The sequence below is a fragment of the Gallus gallus genome, chromosome 6 (assembly GCF_016699485.2).
Source record: "Gallus gallus isolate bGalGal1 chromosome 6, bGalGal1.mat.broiler.GRCg7b, whole genome shotgun sequence".
In the NCBI taxonomy this organism is placed as follows: Eukaryota; Metazoa; Chordata; class Aves; order Galliformes; family Phasianidae; genus Gallus; species Gallus gallus.
Genome location: NC_052537.1, coordinates 23087302 through 23111388, shown reverse-complemented (window position 1 = coordinate 23111388; position 24087 = coordinate 23087302). Strand labels below are relative to the sequence as shown.

Here is a 24087-nt window from a genome sequence, read left to right as displayed (position 1 = left end):
GACCCTACAACACCTAGAGCACACGAACCCTTGCTTATAGTCCTGGACTCCCTGCAGTGCTCATTCCCCTCCTTAGCCCTACAAGTGCTGCATACCAGCTCTGAGCATAAAAACAAAGGGAGCACACAGACAGTGCAGCCGGGGCTCATCCAGAGGAGTGCTGAACTCCTTCAGGATCTCAGAGGAGGAGAGCACTCACCCGTTACCACCCCCACGTCGCCCTCCCAGTGGGGCCGCAGCTCCCTCATGTGCCCTGTCAAACATTAACCCCTCTTGGAAAGGCAGGTGGCACGGGCTGGCTGCAGGACTCGGGCAGCATGGCGCTCAGCACCTGCCTCGCCTCTCCGCTCCGGCCAGCCCTGGCAGCCCTGCGCCGGGGGCTCAGCACTCCCCCAGGGCCACAGCCCAAGCTCGACCTCAGGGGCATCTTCCCACCCCTCACCACCCCCTTCTCGCCCATGCAGGAGGTGGACTATGGCCAGCTGGAGGGGAACTTGCGCCACTATGCCAGCATCCCCTTCCGAGGTAAGTGCTGCTGCCAGCCAGGGCCCCATCCAGCCCGGCCTTGAATGCCTCCAGGGATGAGGCACCCACAGCTCCTTTGGGCAGCCTGTCTCCACAAGAGAGGTGCTCCAGCCCTCTGAGCACCCATGCAGAGCTGCAAGCTTGTGCACCTACTCTTTGCCCCTATACTCATGGTTGCACCCACCCTCTGTATGCCACAGGATGTATGGTGGGAGGAGAAGGGCTGCAGGAAGAAGCTGCTGACAACAGGGATGCCCTCCCCATGCTTGCATTTCAGGCCTGGTGGTGCTGGGCTCCAGCGGGGAGTTCCCCCTGCTGGCACCCCGTGAGCGGCTGGAGCTGGTGAGCCGTGTGCGCCGTGCTTTGCCCAGGGACCGCCTGCTGCTGGCAGGCTCAGGCTGCGAATGTGAGCATGAGCTTGGGGAACAAAGGGGCCACGTCCCCATGGGGTGTCCCTCACTTTGCTGCCACCTTTCCAGCCACTCGAGCCACCATCGAGCTGACGGGCAGCATGGCAGAGGCAGGGGCTGATGCTGCACTGGTCGTGACACCCTGCTATTACCGGGGAGCCATGAGCAGCGCTGCGCTGGTGCGGCACTACACTGAGGTGAGCCGTGCCCAGTGCCTGCAGGCAGCCCCACATGGGGCAGCAGGATGGAAGACACATCCCCACCTTACCCTCAGCTTGGCCCTGCTGCCCACAGGTGGCCGAGGCATCCCCAGTCCCCGTGGTGCTCTACAGCGTGCCCGCCAACACCAATCTAGAGTTGCCTCTGGAGGCTGTGCTCACCCTGGCTCAGCACCCCAACATCATCGGCATCAAGGACAGCGGTGGGGATGTGAGTGAGGCAGGGCTTTCCCGGGAGGGGAAATCCAGGGCTGGGCCCAGTCTCGGTGTCACAGCCCTTCCCTGAACCCCGGGGGATCCACAGGACCCCAGGTAGGGACAGGGCGATGCCCACTCCCTGGTATGTGTTTCTCCCCAGATCACTCACATAGGGCTGATTGTCCACAAGACGCAGCAGGAGGATTTCCAGGTGCTGTCAGGGTCGGCTGGCTTCCTGCTGGCGAGCTACGCCGTAGGTATGTGCTGCTGCTTTACCAGGGGCACATGGTGCTGGCATGAGGGCACTGCAGGAAGGCAAGGGGCAAAGGCTGGGTGCTGCATGCTGAGCTCACTGCCAACATCCCCGCATGCCCCCAGGTGCTTCTGGAGGGATCTGTGCCCTCGCCAACGTTCTGGGGGCCCCCCTGTGCCAGCTGGAGCACCTGTGCCACCAGGGCCGCTGGCAGGAAGCCCGTGAGCTGCAGCAGCGACTCATTGAGCCCAACGCAGCGGTGAGTGGGCAGAACCCTGGGACCTCTGTCGAGGGGATAGCGAGGATGCAGGTCCCTGGGTGCTACTGGGGAGCACAGGTGGGCTGGGGGGACGGAACAGTTGCAGGAACTGAGCCCAGGCTGGAAGCAGCAGGTGGGAAATGCCAGCTCTGCTGTGCCAGGAACAGCGCGTGCCCTGGCGTAGGACACCTGCCTGACTGAGCATGAGGCTGGCAGGATATTTATAGGCAGTGATGGAGGAAGAGCTGCTCCTTCCCAGGGGCCCTGTCACACTGCAGGTTGGCTCCCGGTGCTCTTTGTGTGGGGCCCAGCCCCGTCCCAGTGAACGCAGTGCACTGCTGCACTCTCCTGCAGGTCACTCGCCGGTTTGGGATCCCAGGGCTGAAGAAGGCCATGGACTTGTTTGGCTACTACGGTGGCCCCTGCCGTGCACCCCTGGCACCGCTAAGCCCAGCCGAGGTGGAGGAGCTGAGAGGCATCTTCAGCAGGAATGGGTGGTTGTGAGCCCCTGACCCATCCCTGCTGTGCAGGCAGCACCATCCGCCCCTGCTCCTTCCTGCACCTGGAAGCTGGGGACCACTGGGAGCTGCGGATGCGTTGCAGACAGCAGTACGTGGCCAGGAGGAAAACACTCATCTCACTCCTTCCTGCTGGACAGGACTTGTGGAGGGAAAACCCAACACCCCAGCGTGTCTCAGATTGGGCACGCACTGGCCATGCCAGGCTCCTGGAAAACCCACTCTGGGCTCAGGCAGGAGCCCCCCATCTATGTGGGTGCCTGCCTGAGGTACTGCAGGTTCCCACCATCCCTAGGGGTGTGGAAGTCCCACGCTGACCCAGCCACCCTTCAGAGCACTATGAATAAACCTGCTGCCTCCCCTCTGCATCTGCTTTCGTGCCTGTGCAAGCAGCCTTCCACCTGACCCTGGGGCACAGGTCCCTGCTTCCCAGCAAGATGGACACAGCTCAGGCGTTTGGCAACATGGTTTACTCTGCTGAGGCCCATACAGGCAGCAGCACAAGGCAGGGACACAGCAAGGCACGGGACCAGTGTGGGCAAAATCTTCAGGGACGGCACAGTTGGGCTGAGAGGGATGCTAGGACCCCGTGCCCTGATAAGCTGAACCATGCTGGGGGGAGAAGGCAGGTACACACGGGAAAAGATGAGGGATGCAAGTGTGGAGCAAGATAGGGAACTGCTTGCACCCTGCCTGCACCCTTGTCATGCCCTTTTCCCTACTCGCCCAGCCCAGGCCCCTTGCACCAGACCTGGCACCTCATGCTGCCTTGCCTCAGCTCCTTGCCCTAGTTTGGTCTGAGCCTGCTTCTTTCTCATCATCACTGCTGCCTTCACCCAGCTCCTTCTGGACACAGCATGAATGGGTCAAGGCCAAGTTTCTACTGGTCCCCATCAGTGGAGATGTCCCCAAGGCAGCAAATGGGCTGGGTTGGCACAGTGATGAGAGACACAATTGACTGCCCTTTCTGTGATCCCAAGAGCATGAGGAATCACGTCACCCTGCCCAGTGGGCACAGCCACTGACCCAGCACTGAGGGCACAGGCCATGGGGTGCCCACGTTGCCTGGGGACCTGGGCTGGAGAAGCAGGCCAGGAGCTGCCCCTGTGCGGGCACATGGTCCAGCCAGCTGCCCACTGCCTGTAGGCATAGGCACCCTAGGCAACGGGGCCAAGAGCCAGCCCCAGCCCCTACTCCTCTGCTTGGTTCCAGCCATGCCATCCCTCAGTCCCGCTGGCGGCTGCTCTGGTAGGGTTGGGGCCAGAGTGGAGGCTCCTGGTGGAGGGGGGAGGGCAGCAGTCAGAGGGAGAAGGCACCACGGTGGCCCCAGTAAGCACAGAGCCACCCAGGGGCACTTGGGTGAAGGGCACAGGGGTCTGTTCCCCCACCAGCACAGTTTGGCAGAGAGGTCTTCCCCACGCAGTGGAAGGACTCCCAGTCCTGCCAAGGTTGGGTGGCTGGCAAGGGAACGGATGGCAGTGCCGTGGCCCTGCCCTGGGCCAGCCAGTACCAGGGGGAGTCCCACTGCAGCAGGAGGGGGATGCAGGTACCAGGGTGCCATCACGCTGTGAGGTTGTGAGCAGACTTGGAGGCAATCTGTGCCCTCTGGATCACCGCCTGGCACTTCTCCCGCCGCAGCAGCTTGTTGTTCTCGAAGAAGCCCTCGTTGCGGGGAACCCCATGAGAGCCATCAGGGAATGTCAGGAGACCTGGGGAGGGAAGGGATGGGAGTCACGGGGTAGGGAGCAGCAGACACTGGGGCCAGGCGTGGACAGATGGAGCAGGACACACCAAAAGGGCAGGACAGCAGGGGCAGGGGTGGGCAGGACTTTGCTAAGCTGGGGCTGCGCTGGGCTTTGGCGGGCACAAAGCACCGGCTGCCCATCCCGCTGCTGCGTCAGCACAGCCCAAGCCAAGAGGAATCTTCAGGCACTCACCAAAGCCATACACACGTCCGCCTTTGAACTCGCCCTCGAAGGTCATGTTGTCATAGCGGGTGAAGACGCCGACACCGCTAAATTTGCCCTGCACAAACTCCCCCTCATACCTGCGTGAGACAGAGGGGGCATCAAGGGACGGGAAGTCTGAGAGCACACACGGCCAGGTACTCACACCGGACCGTCTGGGCTGCGCTGAGGACGCGGGGTGCTGCGCTCACCTGGAGCCGTCGGCAAAGCTGAGCACGCCGCAGCCATGGAAGAGCCCATTCTCAAAGTGCCCCACGTAGGCGGTGCCATCGGCAAAACGTCAGCTGGCCGATACCGTGCCTGCGTCCTAGCAAGGGCAAAAGCAGGCAGTGACGGATGGAGCAACGCCGGGCCCTGCCCGGCACAGCTCCGGGTGAGGATGCTCAGGGCAGAGGGACGGCTCGGCCCCCGGGCCGCGCAAGCCCGGAGTCAGCTGCGCCACCTCACCCCAGCCCAGCCCACCTCACCTTCCTTCCACTCGCCGCGGTACTCCTCCCCGCTGGAGTAGGTGAAGGAGCCTTTGGTCAGGGTCATGGCAGCAGCCTCGGGAGCGCTGGGCAAAGAGCTGCGGAGCAGAGATCCGGGCTGGCGGCCGGGCGCGGGCAGCAGCACGGAGCCACAGACGCGCGCAGCCTCAGGCACGGCGCTGACCCCGGCCCCGGCCCCGCTCCTGAAACCGCAGCCGCCAGGCTCGGGTTGCCGCCCGCCCCACCGTGGGGCGCGGAGCCACCTGAGCTGCCGGGGGCGGCGGGCCCGGGAAACGCGAGCGGGCAGCCCCGGCAGCGCCCTTGTAAGGGCTGGAGAGCTCGCGGGGCTCCGGCTCCACGCGGAGCCGCACAGGCATCCCCCGGCTGCCGCCGTTAGCGGGCAGAACAGCCCCGGCCCCGAGCTCACCTGGCTCCGCGCTCGTCGCCCGCACCGCTCGTCCGCTCCCCCACCGGGCTCCCGCCGAGGGGCGGCGGCGGCGCGGCCACCTCCCCAGCCGGCACCCCGCCCCGTCGGGCGGCGCTACGCCGCTAGCGTCCATTCCCGCCTGCAGTTGGCTGTCTCCATGGAAACTGCTAGCAACGCGGCTCCTCATTGGTCCGTTCCGCTGCCGTGCCCTCGCCTGCCGCCATCTTTGTGTGGGGCACAGCCCGCACCCCGCCCTGCCGCCACCTTTGTGAAGGGCGACGGCGGCGCTGTTGCCCCCTTAGCAACCATCTTTGTGCGGGGCACCGGGCCTTCCCCACGGCGGCGGAGACGGACCGAAGGAAGCCCCTTGCTTCGCCCGGCCTCGCACGGCTCCTCCCGTGGGCCGCGATAGCCTCCGGGCGCCGCCGTGGGATGGATGGCAGGCACGGTTCCCTCGGCAACCGGCGGGCGGGGCGGAGCAGCCGATGGGGCGCGGTGGCTCGGTGACGTCACGTCACTTCGCGACGTGACGCGACCGGAAGCGGCGGGCGGCGGGCGCGATGGACGAGACGAGCCCGCTGGTGTCGCCGGAGCGGGCGCAGGGCCCTGACTACGGGCTGCCCGGTGGTGCCGTGCGCACCCTCCCGCCCGTCGCCCCTCCCCAGCCTTCACCGCCTCCTTCTCCCGGTGGTCGCGACCGCGAGCGGCAGCCGCTGCTGGAGCGCGGGGCGCGGGGCCCGGCGGCGGCGGCGCAGGCCCAGGCCCAAGCGGCTGCGGCGGCCCAGGCTCAGGCGGCGGCGGCGGCGGCGGCACAGCGGGAACGCAACGACTTCCCCGAGGACCCCGAGTTCGCCGAGGTGGTGCGGCGGGCCGAGCTGGCCAGCGAACGGCGGCATCTACCCCGAGCGCATCTCGCAGGGCTCCAGCGGCAGCTACTTCGTCAAGGACCCGCAAGGAGTGAGTTGTCAGCTCCCTGGGCCGGGGGCTCGCGGCACCGAGCTGGGCGGTGCGGGGCTGCGCCCATCGGGCATCCCCCCGTTTGAAGTGCGTGGGCTGTTCCCCGGTTAAAGCTGCTTCCCCGTCCCCCGTGGCTGTTGTGTCCAAGAGGTGCGTCTCTCTTCCTGTGGATCGGCAGCTCCTGACCGTGGTGACTGCTGCCGTAGGATGGGAACTCTGACAGCTGGGCTGCCCGTGTTTGGCCAGTGAGACTGGAGGGAGTGGGCCTCGAGGTGTAATTGATCCCCTGACGGCTGCTTGGCTGCGTGGCCGTGGTTCCCGTGCCACTGCCCAGACGTGAGTGCAGCACGAGGTAGCTCATCTTGTGACCTGTGGTGCTGGCTTGGTTACTCAAGCAGTTGCTGCTTCCTGTGACTCTTTTGCCTAGTCCACGTTGTGCCTGTTTTTCCGTCTCAGGTGGCACCTGGCTACAGCGAGCTCTTACAGGCAGGTCCTGGTGGAGCTGGCTGGATACAGGGCAATACAAATTTCCTTCTGTTGCAGTTTGTTCTCACTTCCGCTCCCTTCTGTTGCCTAATGTGAACCTTGGTGTTGCTGGCAGGGGCTGAAGACCAGATGTGACCTGGTTGTAGGAAGGGAGACCAGAGCTCGGTGAGGGATGCATTCAAGGAGTCAAAGTCCATGTTTTGCTGGCCATGTCACCTGGCAGGTCCCCTGGACTTCTTTGCAATAAGTGGATAGGCTGCATGTCTGGTTCCTGTGACTCACTGCTCAAGATCACGAAATCCTCCTTGCTGCTAAGGAGAGGGAGGGCAGTGCTCCAGTGGGCAGGTTGGAGGCACGGGATGAGGACACCAGGGGAAACTCTTGTGCTAGTTTCCCTGTGGTCTGCTGGGAGCTCGAGTCGTTCCAGGCAGGACTTTATTCAACGTGCAGACCCTGGTCCTGGGGGCGGTGGCTGTGTCTTTATGCTGGCCTGGCATCCCCTGGCCTGGCACCAGGCAGACCTATCTTCTCCACAGCACACTTCTTGGAACAAGTTGCCGCCAGTGCTGCTCCCAAGGCACAGCACTGAGAGGGCAGGCTGTGCTGCCAGGCTCTGATCTCTGCTCCAGGGCTGTCCTTGCCCTGCCAGGCATTGCTCTGCTGTGCTTGCTCCACACAGCAGCGTGTTCCTCGCTGCCAGAGCTCCCAGCAATCCTCCAGCAGGCTCAAATCCAAGAACACGTTGGCATGTTCTTTTTGTGCTTTCTTATGGGGCTGGTGAGGGGATTGCCTTCCTGCCTGTTTTACTTGGCCTCTGCCAGCTCAGAGGAGGGGGTTTCTTTGTGACCTAGGGATGCCTGAAGTGCTTCCATTCCCTCAAACATTCCTCTTCCCGATGGACAGTCTTGCTCCCTGGTCTGTCTTCTGGCCCTGATTTGCAGCAGGATTGTACTGGTGTTCCCTGCTGGTGTACTGGGACATGTGATGTGCTCCCACCCTGTGGCAGAAGCTTGGCTTTGGAAAATGCCACCCACTCAGGCCGGCGCTGGCTCCAGCTCTTCTCAGGGTCAGTCTGCATGCTGCTGAGTCATCCCAGAGTGGGGCTGCGAGCCCAAAGCCTGCTGCACAAAGCCCTGGGCTGCCTGGACCGGGGCAGTTGGCCTCACTCCTTCCCTGGGCCCTTGTCTCAGCTGTGTGGCTTGGCAAAGCAGACAGTGTGGGTCCTAGTATATGGTCCTTAAGCACAACCCACTATCCCCCCACATCTCTCTTTGGGCCTCACAACACAGAGCTTTGGTTTCCTCTGAAGTCCTTCAGCCCTCTCTGGTCCATTTGGGATCAGGTCCATTTGATGAATTTTGGAGTCAAGATAGGAATCTTTACCCGCTTCTGCTCTCTTGCATTGAGGAAATGAGTAGCCACAAGCAGTAGCTCTCCCCCCACCATCCAAAGGTCAATGGGATAGGGCTAGAATATTTACTAGGGACAGTGTCATCAGCACTCTCCTATGGTACATGGAAAGTGGTGAGTGAGTACAAAGGTCTTGGGACACTGATCACAGGAGCTGTGCAGGGACCAGAGAGGGAGGTGTCTGAAGAAAACCTAGGATGAGAGAAGAGTGCCTACCATAGCTCCAGGTTGCAGATCTCTTGGCACAAGAATCCTGAGGGTGTCATTTTGTCTCCACTTGCTCTGGACCTTGCAGTGAATGGCAACAGCAGTCCCCAAACTCCTTCTCACCCAAGGAGGAATCTCTTGGATCTGGGGGTGGTGATTGGCAGAAGGCAGCAGGGAAAGACAGCAGAGTTGGGTGCTCTGGGAGGGTGAACTTGGTTGAGACTGTGCTGTTATGGCAGAGCCACATGCTGGCGCAGGGGTGAGTGCCCTCACTACCAAGCACTGAGTAGCAGCTTTCCTCTTGCTTACAGAAAATTATTGGTGTCTTCAAACCCAAGAATGAGGAGCCATACGGGCATCTGAACCCCAAGTGGACCAAGTGGCTGCAGAAGTTGTGCTGCCCGTGCTGCTTTGGGAGAGACTGCCTTGTTCTGAACCAGGGCTACCTATCAGAGGCGGGTGCCAGCCTGGTGGACCAGAAGCTGGAACTCAACATTGTTCCCCGCACAAAGGTGAGGCGGCAGTTGCTGTGATCTTGTCATGAGGAGGCTTCCATGTGCTCCTGCCCAGGCCACAGGGATCCTTGTACAGAGCAGAGCTGTGGGAAATCTATACCTGACTGATAAAACCAAGAACGGTGACAAGTGCCAGATGCACTTGCTGACTTCTGTGCTCCTATACCCCAGGTGGTGTATCTGGCCAGTGAGACCTTTAACTACAGTGCCATTGACAGAGTGAAGTCCCGAGGAAAGAGGCTAGCCCTGGAGAAGGTGCCGAAAGTGGGTCAGCGCTTCAACCGCATTGGCCTGCCTCCCAAGGTAGGGCTGCCAGGCCCCATGTGCGTGTCACTGCTCCTCTGTCCTCCCTGGTCCTCCATAACACAGTCTCTCCTTGCCTCAGGTGGGCTCCTTCCAGCTATTTGTGGAAGGCTACAAGGACGCTGACTACTGGCTGCGGCGGTTTGAGGCTGAGCCGCTCCCTGAGAACACCAACCGGCAGCTGCTGCTGCAGTTTGAGCGGCTGGTGGTGCTGGACTACATCATCAGGAACACAGGTAGGGCCGGCTGCCTGCTCCTTTATATTCTGCCAGCTGGAGAGCAGGCAGAGATTTGGCATCTCTTCCTGGAACCCAAAACTCCTATCAGCACTGCCAGATGGCACTGCCTCTGGGTGGAGTGTAGCTGCTGTCACTACTCACCTGGGAGACTGGGAGCCAGCCTGGGATCCACCCAGGTGCCGTACTCTGGGGTAGAGTTGGGGCCTTGAAGTCTATGTAACCTGAATTGCTACTGTGTTGGAGAAGTAATCCTTCTGCCCAGCACAGGCCCTCGCACTGATACAGCTGTTTTTCTCTCCTTGCAGATCGGGGCAATGATAACTGGCTCATCAAATATGACTGCCCCCTGGACAGCGCAGGCGTGCGGGTGAGCCGCTCCTGGGCAGAGGCTTCATGTGTCTGTCTGCTTCTACAAGTTGGCTGGCAGGCTGGGGATTTCCCAGCCGTCTTGGGTTTCTGAGCCTGATCTTGTTTGCTGGGAGTGGCAGACAGACTGCTTCTAGTGGTGAAGCCCCCCTTGTGACTAGTGTTCCACTTCCTTCCAGGACAGTGACTGGGTGGTTGTGAAAGAGCCCATCATCAAGCTTGCTGCTATAGATAACGGTTTGGCCTTTCCTTTGAAGCATCCGGACTCCTGGAGAGCATGTGAGTCCCTTATACTGTGTTGAGGTACTCTGCAGAGTTGTGCAGCTCTGTGCTGCCTGTCCTGGAGCATGTTCCTGAAGGGCTGGAAGAGGCAGTAGCTAGGGCTGCCTCTGCAAACCTAGCTGCGTGGACCTCAGTGGCTGTAGGAAGTGTATGCTGCACCCAAGGCCATGTGGCATCCTTCCCTTCCTTAGCTCTAATGCCTTATGCTTCCTCCTACAGATCCCTTCTACTGGGCATGGTTACCACAGGCCAAAATACCCTTTTCACAAGAGATCAAAGACCTAATTCTTCCCAAGATCTCAGACCCCAACTTTGTCAAAGACCTGGAGGAAGATCTGTATGAGCTCTTCAAGGTGAACTGGGGAGGGGCTGAGGGTGGCTTGGGAAGAAGAAAAACAGGGTGGTCTTGAGCTTCTTTCTCAAAGCTATGGTGGATAGAAAGGTGGGCTCCTCGTGGTGTTTCTGGGCTGAAACATAGAAGGGCTATTCTTCTGCAGGAGCTAAAGATACAGTTTTGGGGAGAAGCAGGAATTTCAAGGGGCAAGAGGAAAGGCTTGCTTGGAAAACAGGCATCTCTTGAATATCATGGGTCAGAGTGGATACCAATGCATTGTTTGTTCTCTCTTGCAGAAGGACCCTGGCTTTGACAGGGGACAGTTTCACAAGCAGATTGCTGTCATGAGAGGCCAGGTAAGGCAAATGAGTGAGCTGACAGAGCCTTGTCTTGTCTGGCTGTCAGGGAATACTGCTGGGATGCCAGCTCTCTTCCTCCACTAGGACAGCTCAAGCTTTGTTCTGTGTTGTACAGATCCTGAACCTGACACAGGCGCTGAAAGATGGGAAGAGCCCCCTTCACCTGGTTCAGATGCCACCTGTGATTGTAGAAACGGCACGTTCCCACCAGCGCACTGCCAGCGAGTCCTACACGCAGAGCTTCCAGAGCCGGAAGCCTTTCTTCACCTGGTGGTAGCTGTGGAAGCTGTGGGCAGGGCTTGGCTGCCTTGGACTGGCACTGCAAAAGGAGCTGAGCTGCTCCTGTGGCTGGGATTTGATGCTCTGGGTAGAGTGAGCAGGTTGTGGCTGGAGGAGCCTGCAGCTGGAGTTGAGGAGCCAGGTGGGTTGGGTGCTGTCCCTATCCAGCTCCCTTGGAGCTGTATAGTGTGCGTACAGCCCTGCCGGGGAAGAGCTCAGCAGGAGGCATGGGAAGCAGTTGGGACCCTGCCTGTGCCTCCCTTCCTCAGCCTGCATGCGGTTCTGAGCACACCTGACCAGGCTCCCCAGGCCAGGGTCCGTCCAGCCCTTTGCACCAGCTGCCAGCCTTCCTCTTCCTTGCTGCTGGCCCCAGGGCTGGAGGGGGTTTGTTCTGCCTTCCGCTTCCTTAAAGGCATGCTATACTCCTCCTCACTTTCTCTCTTCTGCCCCAACCCTGTGCAAGCTGCTTTCCTCAGGGGGAGTTCCTGCTGCCTGTTGGTGCAGCGGGGACCATAATGAACGGCTGTTCTCTGGCTGGGGGCTTGAGGAGGGAATGTAAGGAGAACTCTACTCTTGCCTGCTTCGTAGGGCAGGCTTGAATGCAGTTTGACACTGAAGGAAGAGGTGCTGGCTTATCCTGGTCTGAAGGAGGTGGCTCTAGGAGGTGCTGTAGAGAGGGTTGGAGGTACAGGTGGCCTCTGGCCCTCCATTCCTATGGTCCATCCATCCTGCAGGTCACTGCAGCTGCTCTTGCTTGGCTTTTGCCCCTGTGCTCAGTAAGGTTCCTGGCTGCTGTGCAGCCAGCACTGGGCCAGCCAGCACAGCTCCAGCTTTGCTTGTGCGTCTGGGGTCCTTTCTTATGGGATAGGGGGCTGCCGGGGACAGGGAATGGCTGGAGGAGCTCTTCCTGCTGGTGAGAGTCATGCAGGAACTGGTGTATTGCAAGCACCTGAAGGCTGGTGCAAGCTCCTGGCTGCCCCAGTGCTGCTAACCTCGTGGGCCTGATGTGAGTGGGTGAGGCAGTTAGTGCTCCCTCTCCCCCAAAGCTGCTGAGCTGTCTTGTATAAAATGGTACCAGGGCTGCTGCCTGCATCTGCTTGCCTTGAGCTGTCACTTTCCCTGTGCAGGGGAAAGCTGGGGTTGGGTCTCACTGTCCTGTCTGCCCAGCCCTGGGGGCTGGGAGGGAAGCGAAGGCTGGGACTGTGCTGCTTGGGGCTGGAGGGGAGGGCAGCTCACTCCTCTCCTACTTGCACAAGGGGCTCAGCAGTGGCTGTCCTGAGGGTGCTGAAAGCACAGGGGTGTAGAAGTGAGACCTCATCTCCCAGGCCTGGCTACATCTCTGACTGACCCCAAATGTATTGTTCTAATGCACTGTAGAAATGTATGTAATGTATTTAAACCATGCAACTGTCTGAATAACAGAGCTGCAGTTCACCTGGCCTCCTTATTGTCTCAGCAGCATTCTGGAGTGGGGTTGGGGCTATTCACCTGGTGCTGGGTCCATTGCAGCAACTGGGACTGCCGTCACAGCCACAGAGCCTCACCCAGCTACTGCTGCCCACCTTTTATTAACTATTGCACTCATGTCCTGTACACTTAGTGTCCTCGGTGTGCTGGGTCGGTGTGGCAGGCCTGTTTCCCGTTCTCAGTGCTGCTGCGGGGGCCCTGAGGTCGCTTTGTCCCTGCCGTCTCCCTCGGACTCCTTATCGGTGATCCTGCGGGAACAGGCGGCTGTGAGTAGGGCGCGTCCCGACCGCGGTCTCCCCGCTCCCCCCCGACCCGCACCTACCGGAGGCGGCCGAAGCGCCGTAAAGCCGCCGTCTCACCGCCGCGCCGCGCCGCTCTCCGCCGCCGGAGTTGCCGTAATGCCCGTGCCATGCGGCGCTGCCCTGCGTAGCGCCAGACGAGGCGGGCGCGCTCCTCGGGCCTCTCGGCCCCACCGCTCTGGAACAGGCTGCGCAGTTCCGGCAGCCCCACGCCCTGGAAGATGTTGGCCGAGGCCCGCTTGCGGCCGCGGGCGGAGGGCGCCGCTCTCCCCGGAGGATCGCTCGCTACCGAGGCCGGCGTTCCCATGGCCCGGCCGCTGCAGACACCGGAGGAACGGCGTGAGGTCCCGCCGGGTCCGGCTCAGCCCGCCCTGCCCGGGACGGGGCCGGAGCGGCGCGGGCAGGCCGCCAGCGGCGCGCCCAGGAATGCGGGAGGGCCCGGCTCGGGTCGGCGCCTGCCGGTGCCCGGTGCGCCGTCCCTGCCGTGACCCACTTTCCGCCGCCGCCGCCTCGCGTCCGCCAGCCCCGCGCACTGACCTGGGGGCGGCCACCGCGTGGCCGCCGCGCCCGGAGCCGCTCCGTTCCGCGCCGCCACCGCCCCAAGGTCCCGCCGCTGCTCCACTCCGCGCCGCACGCCCCGTCCATTCACTCTCGGGATCCACCCCGCGCGGCGCCGCCGATCCGCGCCCTTTTTACTCCGTACGGACCAATCGCCGTCGGGAGGGGGCGTGGCCACACCGCCTATCGGAAGGGTGGGCCACGTGGCGCCAGTGACGTCAATAAGGCGGGGAGGAACGGCGGGGCGTGGCTCCGCCCCCAGGCGTGGCCAGCGCGCGTCACCCCGAAGGGGAATCCCGCGTGACGTAACGAGGGAACCCCGGCGCGCGCTCCCCAACGGCGCGCTCCTCCGTTCTCCGCGCGTGAATGTCCCGCTGAGCTCCGCGGCCCCGTGGCGCGGGAGGCGGCGGCGGCAGCAGCGACGCCGGGGAGAAGAGCAGGCGGCGGGGAGAGGAGGCGGCGGGGGGGCGGCCGCGGGGCCCCACGCGAGCAGTGGGCCGGCGGGAGGCGGGGGCGGGGGAGGAGAGAGGCCCCGTGCGGGGAGGCCCGCTCGACGCCAGATGTTGGGCAGCGGCCAGCCGCCCACAGTAAGTGCTGCCGGGGCGCCGAGTCCCTCCCGCCCCGCAGCAGGCAGCGCCCCGCCATGGCCCGCACGGCTCCCCCGGCCGTGCCGCCGCCGCCCCCGGGACCGCCGCCCCGCGGCTCGCTCGGGCTGCACCGCGCCTTCCTTCGGAGCCCGCTGGGGCTGCTCCGCCTGGGGCAGCTGGCGGTGGGCGCCGCCTTCTGGCTCACCGTGGCGGCCCACTGGTACGAAGGAGCGGCCCACTTCGCCCTCTTCGCCGCCGTCCTCGTCTGGCTGCTCACGCTGGGCCTCTTCGGGCTGAGCGCTCTGGGGCGCTGGGAGCTGGTGCCCTGGCTGGGATCCCGCTGGCTGCTGGCCAACCTGGCACACGACCTAGTGCTGGGCGTCGGGCTCTGCACGGCTGCCGCTGGCATCATGGGTCACAAAGCCGGGCAAAAGAGCTACTGCAACCTGCCGGGGTACAGCCAACGCTGTCTCTACGGAGCCTACCTGGGAGCTGCTGTCTGCGGTGCCGTGGCTGCCTGCCTGTACCTCTTCTCCGGGCTCTACTGCCTGGCACGGCGCTGCCGGGACCAACGTGACATCGTCTGAGCCCCGTGGCTGCCCCGCTTCCTGCACGTGGACGGACCGCGGCCCTGCTTTAGGACGCGGTGACCCCGCTGCTCTGTCCCCTCCCGGCTGCTGCACCGCGCTTCCTCCACTGCCCCCTGCACGGATGGATGGACAGACGGACAGAGACCTTCTGCCAGGAGAGTGGGCACCAATTCCTGCACCAGCTCCTTTGCACCCTGCACAGAACGACAGACGGATGTAAGCAAATCAGAGGACCCAAGCAGGGAGCGCCCAAGTGGACCGCAACTGCTGGGAGCCCCGTGGGGCCCTGCCTGACTCCTGCCCTGGGTGTGCTCAGGTGGGTGCCAACTCTGTCCCTGGGGAGATGGATGCTGTGCTGGAGGAGTGGAGCAAAGCTGGGCCCAGCCCCTACTCTGCTGGCAGCCCCGTGGCCTCCACATTGCCTAATGGAGTCTCTGCTGTGATCTCAGCTTCCCCACCTCGGGCCCCTCCTCCACGTCCGGTGTCTTCCCGGAACCCTGTGGGCACAGAGCTTACCCACCCTGGGCACAGCCTCACCAACTGCTGCCTCAGCGCCAGGTGCCCCATCCCACCTTGGAGCTGAGCCCAGCAAAGCCCCTGTCACTGTTGGAGCCCGTGGCAGGGAGGGTGCTGCAGGCTGCCTCTGTGAGCAAGGCGGGGCAACAAATTCCTCCAGCCTTGGGGTTTGTGCTGCTCTGGGGTGACAAAGGCGCTTTTGTAATCCCAGCCTGGAGCTCAGTGCTACTGCTGCATCCTTCAGGCTGGTTCTGCGCTGGGAGTGGGGCTCCCATCTCACCACAGAGACCCGTAAGCCTACCTGAGGCCTGTCTGCTCCAGCCAGAACAGGCACGGCTTGCCCTGCCTGGCTCCACAGCACTTGGATTGTCATCCTGGAAAACTCTTTTTGTTGTGAGACTACGTGTTTCCGTCTCCATCCCTGTGCTGCCCACAGACTGATAATGGAAGGGTGATTGCAGCAGTCTCCTTGTAGGACATAGCCTATCTGTGAGGGGAGGACTCCGGACCAGCCCCACAGGTATCCGGGGCTGTGCAGGGTCTGCGGAAGCATTGGGCAGCCAGAGACTGGGAAGTGTTGGAGGAGCACCATGCCAGAGCTGCCTTGGCCACCAGCTGTCCTCACCCTGCTTGAGGACGCATTCTCCCATTGCTTTCAGGGCACAAAAGGACTTCCCCAGCCCCTGCGTAGGCTCAGTTTGGAAGACTGTGGCCCCCATAGCTGTCACCTGGTGCCTTTTTGTGGGGGTAGCAGCGGCAATGGCATGGAGGGGCTGGGTTGGCACTAAATCACAGCTTCTATCACCAAGGGCTGAATCAGCAGATACACGTGTGCTCCCACACTCTGCCAGCCCCTGGGCCACCCCCTGGCAGGATGTGCTGTCCCTACCCTGTGTCAGGGCAGGTCCCAGACACTGCTGGCCCCTGCGTGCTCTGGTGCAGCCCCGAGGCCCAGGCTGCCTGCACGCAGCGAGGCTAGTGCTGCCCTAAGTGCCTTGCCCCACAACCCCATGCTGCCTCTTGTACCTGCCACTGTCCCACTGCAGCCCCTTCTCTGGTGCCTTTGGATTCACATTCCAAATAAAGCAACACTGACGCTCGCTTGGTGTCTGAGTTTTGTAGCAGGACTGGGACCTGCAGGGGACAGCAGGTGAACCAAGCTTACACTCAGCTCCGCAGCCTTGGGGTCACCCCTCCTGGAGCAGTGGTTGCAGGGGCCCACTGTGCTCTGGGGTTGTGGGTGGACTCCTGGTGCTGAGCCACTGGTCTCTGGAAGAGGGGCTCAAACCCCTACCCCTGGGGATGGGCTGCCCCAGCCCTGCCACTCCCTCCAGGGATGGGGCAGAACTTGGTACTTGTGTATAATAGAATCACAGAATGATTGGGTTGAAAGGGCCCTTAAAGCCCACTCAGTCCCACTCCTCTGCCACAGGCTGGTTGCCTGGCCATGAATACCCCCAGGGATGTGGCACCCACAACTTCTCTGGGCAACTTGTGCCAGTGCCTCCTAACATCTAACCTAAACTTCCCCTTGTAGTTTAAAATCAATCCTCCTTGTCCTGACACTACTAGACTGTGCAAAATGTCCGTCTCCCTCTTGATTATAAACTTACTTTAAGTACCAGAATGCTGCAGTGTGGTCTCCTGGAAACCTTTCCTTCTCCAGGCTGAACAAGCCCAGCTCTTTTCACCTATCTCCATAGCAGAGGTGCTCCAGCCCTCTGATAATCTTCATGGCTCTCCTCTGGACCAATTTCAACAGCTCCATATCCTTCTTGTTGAGGTTACCAGGCCTGGACACAGTACCCCAGATGGGGCCTCACGAGGGCAGATCAGAGGGGGACAATTTCCTCTCTCCCCCCTGCTGCCACCCCTCTGTTGTTGCAGCCTGGGATACTGTTGGCCTTCCAGGCTGCAAGTGCACATTGCTGACTCGTGTCCAGCTTTTCATTCATCCAGACCCCCACGTCATTCTCGGCAGGGCTGCTCTCAAGGAGTTCTTCTCCCATTCTGTACACATATCTGGGATTGCTGTGACCCAATCACAACACTTCACACCCAGCCTTGTTAAACCTCATTAGATTCCTGTGGGCCGACTTTGCAAGCCTGTCCAGGCTCCTCTGGATGGTATCCTTTCTTCCTTCTGTTTTATCAGCTGCACCACACATCTCGGTGTCATCAGCAAACTTGCTGAGGTTACGTTCAATCCCACTATGTCATTGATAAAGGTGCTAAAGCACACCAGTCCCAAGATGGACCCTAGGGAACCCCACACGTCACCAGCCTCTACCTGGACATAGAAGCACTAACGGCAATCCTCCAGCTGCGATCACACAACCAATTCCAGTCCACAGAATAGCCCACCCTTCCAATCCATATGATAAGGATGTGGGCAGTAGAACCACACAGAGCTGCACTGCTGTAGGCTTTGTTTCTCCTGGGCTGAAAAGGTTTCTTCCTAGGCTGGACACTACCAGGACATGGGAGAGCTGAGGGCACTGACGCCTCCCAGGGCTGGGTGCTTTAAGGCCCAGGGTCAGACACGGCTCTCTGCCTGGCGCTGTGGTGACACAGGGCCGTGCTCCGCGGGATGGGCCATGCTCGCAGTGAGGTGGAAGCAGGAACACGAGCTGCTCTGCAAGACAACTCCACGCAGCCAAGGCTGGGAGTGAGAGATGAAGCCGGCCTCTTCCAGCGCCCTCCGAGCTGAGCTGGGCCTCGGCGCCGAATAGAGTCGAATCAGACCCAGCCCAGGGCACAGCCCCAGACCGCACTCCACAACGCAGGCCTAGCACAGACCCTCACGGCCACTACCGGGCCGCCACTTCCGCCCTTTTGCCATCACTTGGGCGGGGCTTCCGTCCCCACCTCCCATCTTGGCTCTTCTGATTGGCTGCGTGCCGCGCCTCCGGGTGGCGTCACGGCGCACCTGGCCTCTTCCTGGAAGTGGGGTGCAGTGCGGGTTTTGGGGTGCCCGGTATGCAGGCGGCAGAGCGGGACGGGGTGGCCGGTGGCCTTGAGGCGGCAGCGGCTGTAGCAGCAACGGGGGGCGGTGAGGCTTCTTCGGAGCCTCCATCGCCTCCCAAGGCCGCCGCCTTCGACCTGCTGGACCTGGTGCGGAGCTACCGGCGGCTGGAGCTGTACCTGGAGCCGCTGCGGGATGCGGCTGAGGGTGTGCGCTCTCTCCTCCGGTAGGTGCGGGCCGGGGTTGGGGTTGGGGTTGGGGTTGGGGTCGGATCCGCGGCTCCCGCACCTCACCGTGTTGTGTCCCCACAGGTGGCAGCGGCCCTTGTGCTCTCTGCTCGTCTGCCTCGGCCTCAACTTCCTCCTCCTCACCCTCGACCAAGGTGTGTGTGCACATGTGTGTGTGTGTGTGTGCGGGCAGTGCTGGGCTCCGGCCGTCAGCTGATGCTGTGCTACTCCTCGCAGCCGCCTGGTACTCAGTGCTGGCCCTGCTCGTCCTGCTGCCGGCCCTGCTGGGCTACCTGCAGGAGACGTATCGCGTGCGGCCCTCGGAGCGGGAGCTGCTGCGCAGGAAGTACCACAGCGTGCGCCGCGAGGACCTGCGCAGAGTGCAGCTCTCACGCCAGGAGGCCCTCGCCCAGGTCAAGTGCTTGTGAGTGTCCGGCGCCCTCCCGTCCTGGGGCATCGCCTTCCCTGAGTCGTGAGGTGTGAGCGGAGCGAGCCGGGGTGTGTGTTTGTGGGGCCGCTTCTTGACTCTGTGGTCTCGTTTCAGCCTGATCCAACTGGAGGGGTTCCTGAGCGGGCTGTGTTACAACTGTGAGGCTGTGTACCGAGTGCTGTACTGGGAGAACCCTACTGTCTCTTCCCAGTGAGTAGGACTGCATTGGGTGCCCTGTGCTGGGCTCAAGAGGAGGAGGGACCAGGCCAGTATTGCTGCTCTTGCTGTGTTTGGTGCTTGCAGAGAGCAGACGAAGGACAAGGAGAGGGACAATGAGATTTGTGCTGTGGGAAGAACCGATCTCTCTTGACCTGCTGCTCTTTCCCAGGTTTTACGGAGCGCTGCTGGGCTCTGTCTGCATCCTTTACCTGCTGCCGCTCTGTTGGGTCATGGCCATCCTCAACAGCACCCTCTTCCTGGGCAACAGCCAGTTTTACCAGGGTAAGGGCTCTTCCTGGAGGGTGGCCTGCATGAGATGGGTTGTGCAAAGGCCCTTTGAAGCTGTGGATTCTGTGCCCATCTTTTGTCAGTGACCTCCTGTGAGCGCACTGTCTTGTGTCTGCAATGGGGCCTGGACCTCAGGGGGCACTTAATGTTCTGGGGTTGGTACTCAGCAGCACAGGGTGGGTGGTGGGGTCCTGGGGCTTGGATCTGAGAGGTGAGATTCTCATCTTGCATGGCTCCTGTTGTGGGTGCCTTTTCCTTGTACTGTGATGTACTGGGACCTGGCAATGCAGCCTGTATGTGAGCATCGCCTCCCTTCCCTGGCCTGATTCTGCACGACTTGAAATACTCTCGGTGCATGTGGCAGATGTATGACACCAGCCTGCAAGTGCCCTACTGGATGGGAGGAGAGCTGCGTAAATCTGTCTGACTGAGCTGTGTCTGAGCTCCTGCTGTTCCCTGGTCTGAGCTGGGGCAGGTGGGGAATTCCTTCCTGTCCCCAGCTCAGTAGCTTCCCTAATGTCTATGTGTGAGCCAGAGGGCTCAAGACACTGGACAGAGGAAGTCTGTGGGAGCTGTTGACCTATCTTGAGTACTGGAGGTTGGTTCTTGCAGCCATGTGTGTGGAGGGGCTGGAGGAAGGGGAGCACAATCCTGATCTAGCTGCGTTCCCCCCTTACCAGTGATAAAGGAGCTCAAGGCCTCGGTTGAGCAGAGTTTGGGCACCAAACCCCTCGAGAGTGCTCCAGAGCCTGCCAAGCCCCTACCGACTGATGCTCCACCAGACCGGACCCCCACACCCACCAGCACAGAGGTGAGGGGTGGCAGGGCTCGGAGATGTGCAGTAGGAGCTTCAGCTCTTGGGTCTGGTTTTGCTTCTGTCCATCTGCACACAAAGTAGCTTTTCTGGAAGCCTGTGTGCCTGGCTTGGGAGCCTATCTTGAATTGCTGAGGGGGTGCATTGCTCTTGTAGGATCTTCACCCTGCTATGTGTTTGGAGTTACCATGGGGAGGCAGGGGGTCTCCCTACCTTTTGATGTTCACTTTATGGGTCTGCCAGTGAGCTTGTGCTTCATTCTAGAGCTGCCTTGAAAGTGTGGTCCCTACTTTCAAGGGGGATGAGATAGGACAGGACTAGCTCTGAATCTCTTGCAGGACCTTACCCCTGGCAGTGTGGAGGAGGCAGAGGAGGCGGAGCCTGATGAAGAGTTCAAGGATGCTATTGAGGTTTGAGCCTGGTGGGAGTGGGCTGTGCCTGCAGGCCAGGCAACTGGGGCACAGGACTGCTGTGACGGGGCAAAGTGGATGCTTGGGGAGGGTAGGAGTGGGGCTGGGCACCTCTGCAGTCTGACTCCATCTCTACTGCCTCTCCTCTCTGTCCCATGCTGCGGGAGAAGGAGAACCAGCTGCTGGTCATGGTGAGTACTGCTGTGCAGAGGTGTGCGAGAGGGCATCTCTTCCCAGCTGGAGCCTGGTAGCCTTTGCCTGGTTTGGCAGTGGCTTGTGATGCTGACAGGTGAAGCATCCTGGTTTCATGCCTGCCTCTGGGGCAGGCTGCCCTACGCCCACCCCACTGTTCTCTGCTTATCTGGCTTTGCTCCTTACAGGAGGATGATGAGGGCTCTCAGTGTTCAGCAGACTTTGACCTCAGCCTCCCAGACAACGGTTTTATGAGCAAAAACGATGTGATCCGCAGCAAGGTGTCACGCCTGACTGAGCGCCTGCGCAAGCGCTACCCCAGCAACAATTTTGGTAAGGCTGAGAGCGGGTGCTGCCTGGGGAACCTCAGCAGGGTGGGATCTGTGCTGCTCCTGTTGGCCACCGCTGAACTGGGAGAGGACAGAGTGACATGCTACCTGCTAGGGCAGGGACCTTAGTGACTTCCCCCGGTGGAAAAGGTGTTTGTAGCTCTACGGGGGACAGCAGGATCAGGAGCATCTTTACAACAGATGTGGGTGCTCTTGTGCCTCAGGATCCCAGGTAGCAGAGCCCTGCCTGACCTCTGCTCTGTCTCTTCCAGGGACCTGTACAGGCTGTGGAGCCACCTTTTCTGTGCTGAAGAAGAGGGTGAGTCTTCAGTCTCTCCAGCTCGCAAGCCACACTATGGCAGAAGTTCTGTGTTGTGTCTGGCTTGCCTTGGCTTTTCTTGTAGCTAGGATGGCTGTTCTCAGTCATGACCCAACAGTGGATGACTTCAGCTGAGTGCTGGGCGTTGTCAAATACCTAAATGGTGGCAGGGAACCTTTGTGCCTATTGCTTCTTTGGAAGCTGCCTCAAGCCAAACCTCAATGTGCTGCTATAAAAGGCACCTGCTCCTGTGCCCTAGTTTGGCCCATTCTTGTTACCTGAGCACTTTCCTGGGAAGCAGAACATGGGTTGGCCTGTGGGCTCATGAGGAAGTGGGAGGAAGACTCAAAGCCACCACAGGGTGTGTGACTAGAGGAGCAAAGCCATCCTTGTAGTCTGAGCCCCTTTGCATAACACTTACCATGTAGTTCTGGGAAGGGTGCCTCTCTTGCCCTTCCCAGATGTGCATTGCAGTCCTCCTGCTGCCCTCTGATCCCCAGACATGTGGCTCTGTCCCCTTTCCTCTTGAGTTAGTCTGATGCATGTCTTGGATTCTCTGGAGCTTGTATCCCTCCAGGGTTATAGCACGGGAAATGACAGTCTATAAACCTCCTGCAGCCTGTGGCTTCAGTGCTTTTCTGTGATGTTAGAACGTACCTGCCTGCAGATCCAGTGTTTAGTCCCAGTGTCACTGGTGGATGGCATCTCTTGTCACTGTGGGGACTCGGGCTTGCACTCACTCTCCCCTTCAGCAGGGAGTGCTGCCAGCAATGCCTTGGTACTGGAGTTTGCTGGAGTAGACCCAGCAGCTGCCAGTGCTCTTAATGTCTCACCTCCACTTCTTTTCGTAGAGGAGCTGCAGTAACTGTGGGAACAGCTTCTGCTCCAGGTGTTGCTCCTTCAAAGTTCCCAAGGCTGTGATGGGAGCCACGGGTGAGTGGAAAGGGCAGAAGAGCAGAGCCTTCCTCCTCCCACCTGTGCTGCGTGCTGCAGGGATTTGCCCCAGCCCTGGTGGTTGGGGGCAGGTGCTGTCTGGCTCACTACAGAGCCCTGGTAGGGCTTTCAGCCACGACCTGCTGAAAACCTGGTCCTTGATGGGTGATGCAGTGAAAAGGGAGACATTGACACCTACTTTCCTTTCCAGCCCCGGAGGCTCAGAGAGAGACTGTGTTCGTGTGTGCTCAGTGCAACCAGATGCTCATCAAGTGACCGAAACTGCATACAGGGGCTGTGCTGCCTCATGCCCAAGGACTGTGGGAGCCCTGCCCTTTCTCAGGGGATCCTAGGCTGCTTGGTTCCCAGCGTGGTGCCACCCTGCCAGAGGACACAAGCACTCGCTGCTCCCCCTGCCGGTGCTGGGCTGGGGGCAGACCCAGGCTCCTCACCATGCAGTGTGCTGCACCGGCTGTTTCCTACAGCAGAGCACTGCCCACACTGCCCCATTACTGCAGCTGCCCCACTGGCCTGGCAGCTGCTCAGGAGTCACTCCCTGCAGCGACTGCACCCTGCCCTGAGCTCGCCTAGGGCCTGGCTCTGTGATGGAGGAACCATCCTTCCTCTTTCTGCTCTTACCCCCACCTTCTGGGAGGGGCAGAGCGGCCTCGGGGCTCTCTCCCAACCTCCCCAGTGGGCACTGTGTGGAGTGACTGTGTTGGGGATCAAGTCAGATCTCTGCCTGCACTCCCAGGAGATGTAACCCTTGGTCCTGGCTCAACTGAAACCCCGCTCAGAGCTCCGTGGTCCCAGTGCATTCATGTTTAGTTCCCTCCATCCCTCATATTCAGCTGTAGCAGAGGAGGCAAAAGGGTAAGTTTGGGCTGGGCTGTGTGATTGGTCTGCAGCTGCAGCAAGAGAAGAGGCGTGAGTTGGTGCTGCTCTGTGTACTTAGTGACTGCTGCTTTCTACTACAGATTAATATATAGAGAATGGCCAATAAACCTCCTTGCCCACAGCTGTCTCCCGTCTTACCCTAGCAAATGCTGTTCCATTCCCTGATGCCTCTGTGGCCTTGGTTCCCCTGTCCTGTACGTGGCCATGTCTGCCACCTGGTTCCCTCGCTTACTATGGTTTTCATTGTTGTGACACACAGTGGTGTTGTTTGTCCTGAACCTGGGGCTGTGTGGAGCTGCTCTGGGCTGGGGCCTGATCCTGCTGGGCCCGGGGTGATGTTCAGCTGGGCTCACTCCCTGCCCTGCCGAGGTGGTGGTCCTGGCAGCTGCCCACGCGCACAAGGGTGACCTTTCCCTGCTGAACAGCAAAGCTCCCAGCTATCCCAGGAATGTGACCCTGGCTGCCATGCAGCTGGGAGTGCCTGTGGCCGGGCCCCCTGCCAGCCAGCTGCAGCTCCTTGGGGGGGGCTGGAGCCCTTGGGCTGGGACACCCACTGCTCTAGGCATGATCTGGATGGGGGCACGGCTCTCAGTGCTCCCCACAAGCCTGAGACCTCCTCTTGGCTCTGGGCCCCCGGACCCACCTCTTGAGTGAGCTCTGCCCTTGGAAATTTTGGGGAAAGCTGAGCTCTGCAGTGAGGGGCATGCCCACGTTGTGCTGGCTGTGCTCCAAAGGCAGTGTAGCGGGGGAGGCAGTGTGCAGAGGGGCAGGAGGTTATTTCAGCTTGTGGTGGGGGGCAGAGAGAAATTACTTGAGAAAACACTTGGTGAGATGGATGCGATGTCCATGTACGTCTAAGTGCTCCTCAGATAGATGCTAATGACGCAGAATACAGAGGGCTACAGATAAACACGGGCTGTGGGAGATGGGGTTTTATTTGTGCACTTCGAGTTGTGCAGTAAATGGTATAATTGATGGTGTTTATTCCAATGGCAGTCTGCTTAGCGGCCTCGTTGGAAAATGCCTTCTACCAATATTTGAATTTTTCTTCCCTAGTTTTTTTCCATG

The 24087-nt window shown here is 60.8% G+C and overlaps 6 protein-coding genes across 7 annotated transcripts; 4 read left to right on the top strand and 2 right to left on the bottom strand.

The window, feature by feature from the left end:
* Positions 1 to 310: 310 nt before the first annotated feature.
* Positions 311 to 2747, top strand: HOGA1 (4-hydroxy-2-oxoglutarate aldolase 1). Its single transcript, XM_001233351.7, has 7 exons — positions 311 to 525; positions 803 to 931; positions 1005 to 1132; positions 1230 to 1364; positions 1512 to 1608; positions 1730 to 1863; positions 2218 to 2747. The coding sequence occupies exons 1-7, from the start codon at positions 318 to 320 to the stop codon at positions 2365 to 2367; spliced, it is 981 nt and encodes a 326-aa protein (XP_001233352.3). The 5' UTR covers positions 311 to 317; the 3' UTR covers positions 2368 to 2747.
* Positions 2748 to 2836: 89 nt separating this feature from the next.
* MORN4 (MORN repeat containing 4) lies at positions 2837 to 5311 on the bottom strand. The gene is given in 6 exon segments (NM_001031335.2): positions 2837 to 4090; positions 4319 to 4428; positions 4540 to 4622; positions 4624 to 4655; positions 4816 to 4913; positions 5243 to 5311. Coding segments are annotated over 5 exon segments (441 nt in total). The 5' UTR covers positions 4883 to 4913; positions 5243 to 5311; the 3' UTR covers positions 2837 to 3941.
* A 244-nt stretch (positions 5312 to 5555) lies between these two features.
* PI4K2A (phosphatidylinositol 4-kinase type 2 alpha) lies at positions 5556 to 12413 on the top strand. The gene is given in 10 exon segments (XM_423069.8): positions 5556 to 6132; positions 6134 to 6199; positions 8614 to 8814; positions 8989 to 9120; positions 9203 to 9356; positions 9665 to 9726; positions 9905 to 10004; positions 10227 to 10360; positions 10638 to 10697; positions 10816 to 12413. Coding segments are annotated over 10 exon segments (1401 nt in total). The 5' UTR covers positions 5556 to 5802; the 3' UTR covers positions 10978 to 12413.
* A 115-nt stretch (positions 12414 to 12528) lies between these two features.
* AVPI1 (arginine vasopressin induced 1) lies at positions 12529 to 13410 on the bottom strand. Its single transcript, XM_015288797.4, has 3 exons — positions 13283 to 13410; positions 12769 to 13062; positions 12529 to 12694 (listed from the first exon to the last, which is right to left on the bottom strand). The coding sequence occupies exons 2-3, from the start codon at positions 13050 to 13052 to the stop codon at positions 12625 to 12627; spliced, it is 354 nt and encodes a 117-aa protein (XP_015144283.1). The 5' UTR covers positions 13053 to 13062; positions 13283 to 13410; the 3' UTR covers positions 12529 to 12624.
* A 448-nt stretch (positions 13411 to 13858) lies between these two features.
* On the top strand, positions 13859 to 16096 carry MARVELD1 (MARVEL domain containing 1). The gene has a single exon (XM_004942388.5). It carries the CDS (start codon positions 13947 to 13949, stop codon positions 14475 to 14477), a length of 531 nt encoding a protein of 176 aa, XP_004942445.2. The 5' UTR covers positions 13859 to 13946; the 3' UTR covers positions 14478 to 16096.
* Positions 16097 to 17900: 1804 nt separating this feature from the next.
* Positions 17901 to 23138, top strand: ZFYVE27 (zinc finger FYVE-type containing 27). Of its 2 annotated transcripts, XM_015288631.4 has the most exons (12): positions 17901 to 18187; positions 18273 to 18343; positions 18426 to 18612; positions 18733 to 18828; positions 19007 to 19119; positions 19806 to 19936; positions 20278 to 20349; positions 20520 to 20540; positions 20730 to 20874; positions 21143 to 21189; positions 22041 to 22122; positions 22334 to 23138. In XM_015288631.4, exons 1-12 carry the CDS (start codon positions 17976 to 17978, stop codon positions 22396 to 22398), a joined length of 1242 nt encoding a protein of 413 aa, XP_015144117.2. In that variant the 5' UTR covers positions 17901 to 17975; the 3' UTR covers positions 22399 to 23138. The 2 variants fall into 2 exon arrangements, with proteins under 2 accessions (XP_015144117.2, NP_001034393.2); NM_001039304.2 differs by lacking the exon at positions 20520 to 20540.
* Positions 23139 to 24087: the final 949 nt, after the last annotated feature.

What these genes read in the sequence shown, in the direction of transcription:
- MARVELD1 (XM_004942388.5), top strand. Translation starts at nt 13,947, where the DNA reads ATGGCCCGCACGGCTCCCCCGGCCGTGCCGCCGCCGCCCCCGGGACCG.
- HOGA1 (XM_001233351.7), top strand. Translation starts at nt 318, where the DNA reads ATGGCGCTCAGCACCTGCCTCGCCTCTCCGCTCCGGCCAGCCCTGGCA. An exon ending in TCAAGGACAGCGGTGGGGAT is followed by an intron (nt 1,365 to 1,511) that starts GTGAGTGAGGCA and finishes GTTTCTCCCCAG; the next exon opens with ATCACTCACATAGGGCTGAT. An exon ending in GCTGGCGAGCTACGCCGTAG is followed by an intron (nt 1,609 to 1,729) that starts GTATGTGCTGCT and finishes GCATGCCCCCAG; the next exon opens with GTGCTTCTGGAGGGATCTGT.
- ZFYVE27 (XM_015288631.4), top strand. Translation starts at nt 17,976, where the DNA reads ATGCAGGCGGCAGAGCGGGACGGGGTGGCCGGTGGCCTTGAGGCGGCA. An exon ending in CCTCCTCACCCTCGACCAAG is followed by an intron (nt 18,344 to 18,425) that starts GTGTGTGTGCAC and finishes TACTCCTCGCAG; the next exon opens with CCGCCTGGTACTCAGTGCTG. An exon ending in AGTTCAAGGATGCTATTGAG is followed by an intron (nt 20,350 to 20,519) that starts GTTTGAGCCTGG and finishes CTGCGGGAGAAG; the next exon opens with GAGAACCAGCTGCTGGTCAT.
- AVPI1 (XM_015288797.4), bottom strand. Translation starts at nt 13,052, where the DNA reads ATGGGAACGCCGGCCTCGGTAGCGAGCGATCCTCCGGGGAGAGCGGCG. An exon ending in CGGCGCTTCGGCCGCCTCCG is followed by an intron (nt 12,695 to 12,768) that starts GTAGGTGCGGGT and finishes CTGTTCCCGCAG; the next exon opens with GATCACCGATAAGGAGTCCG.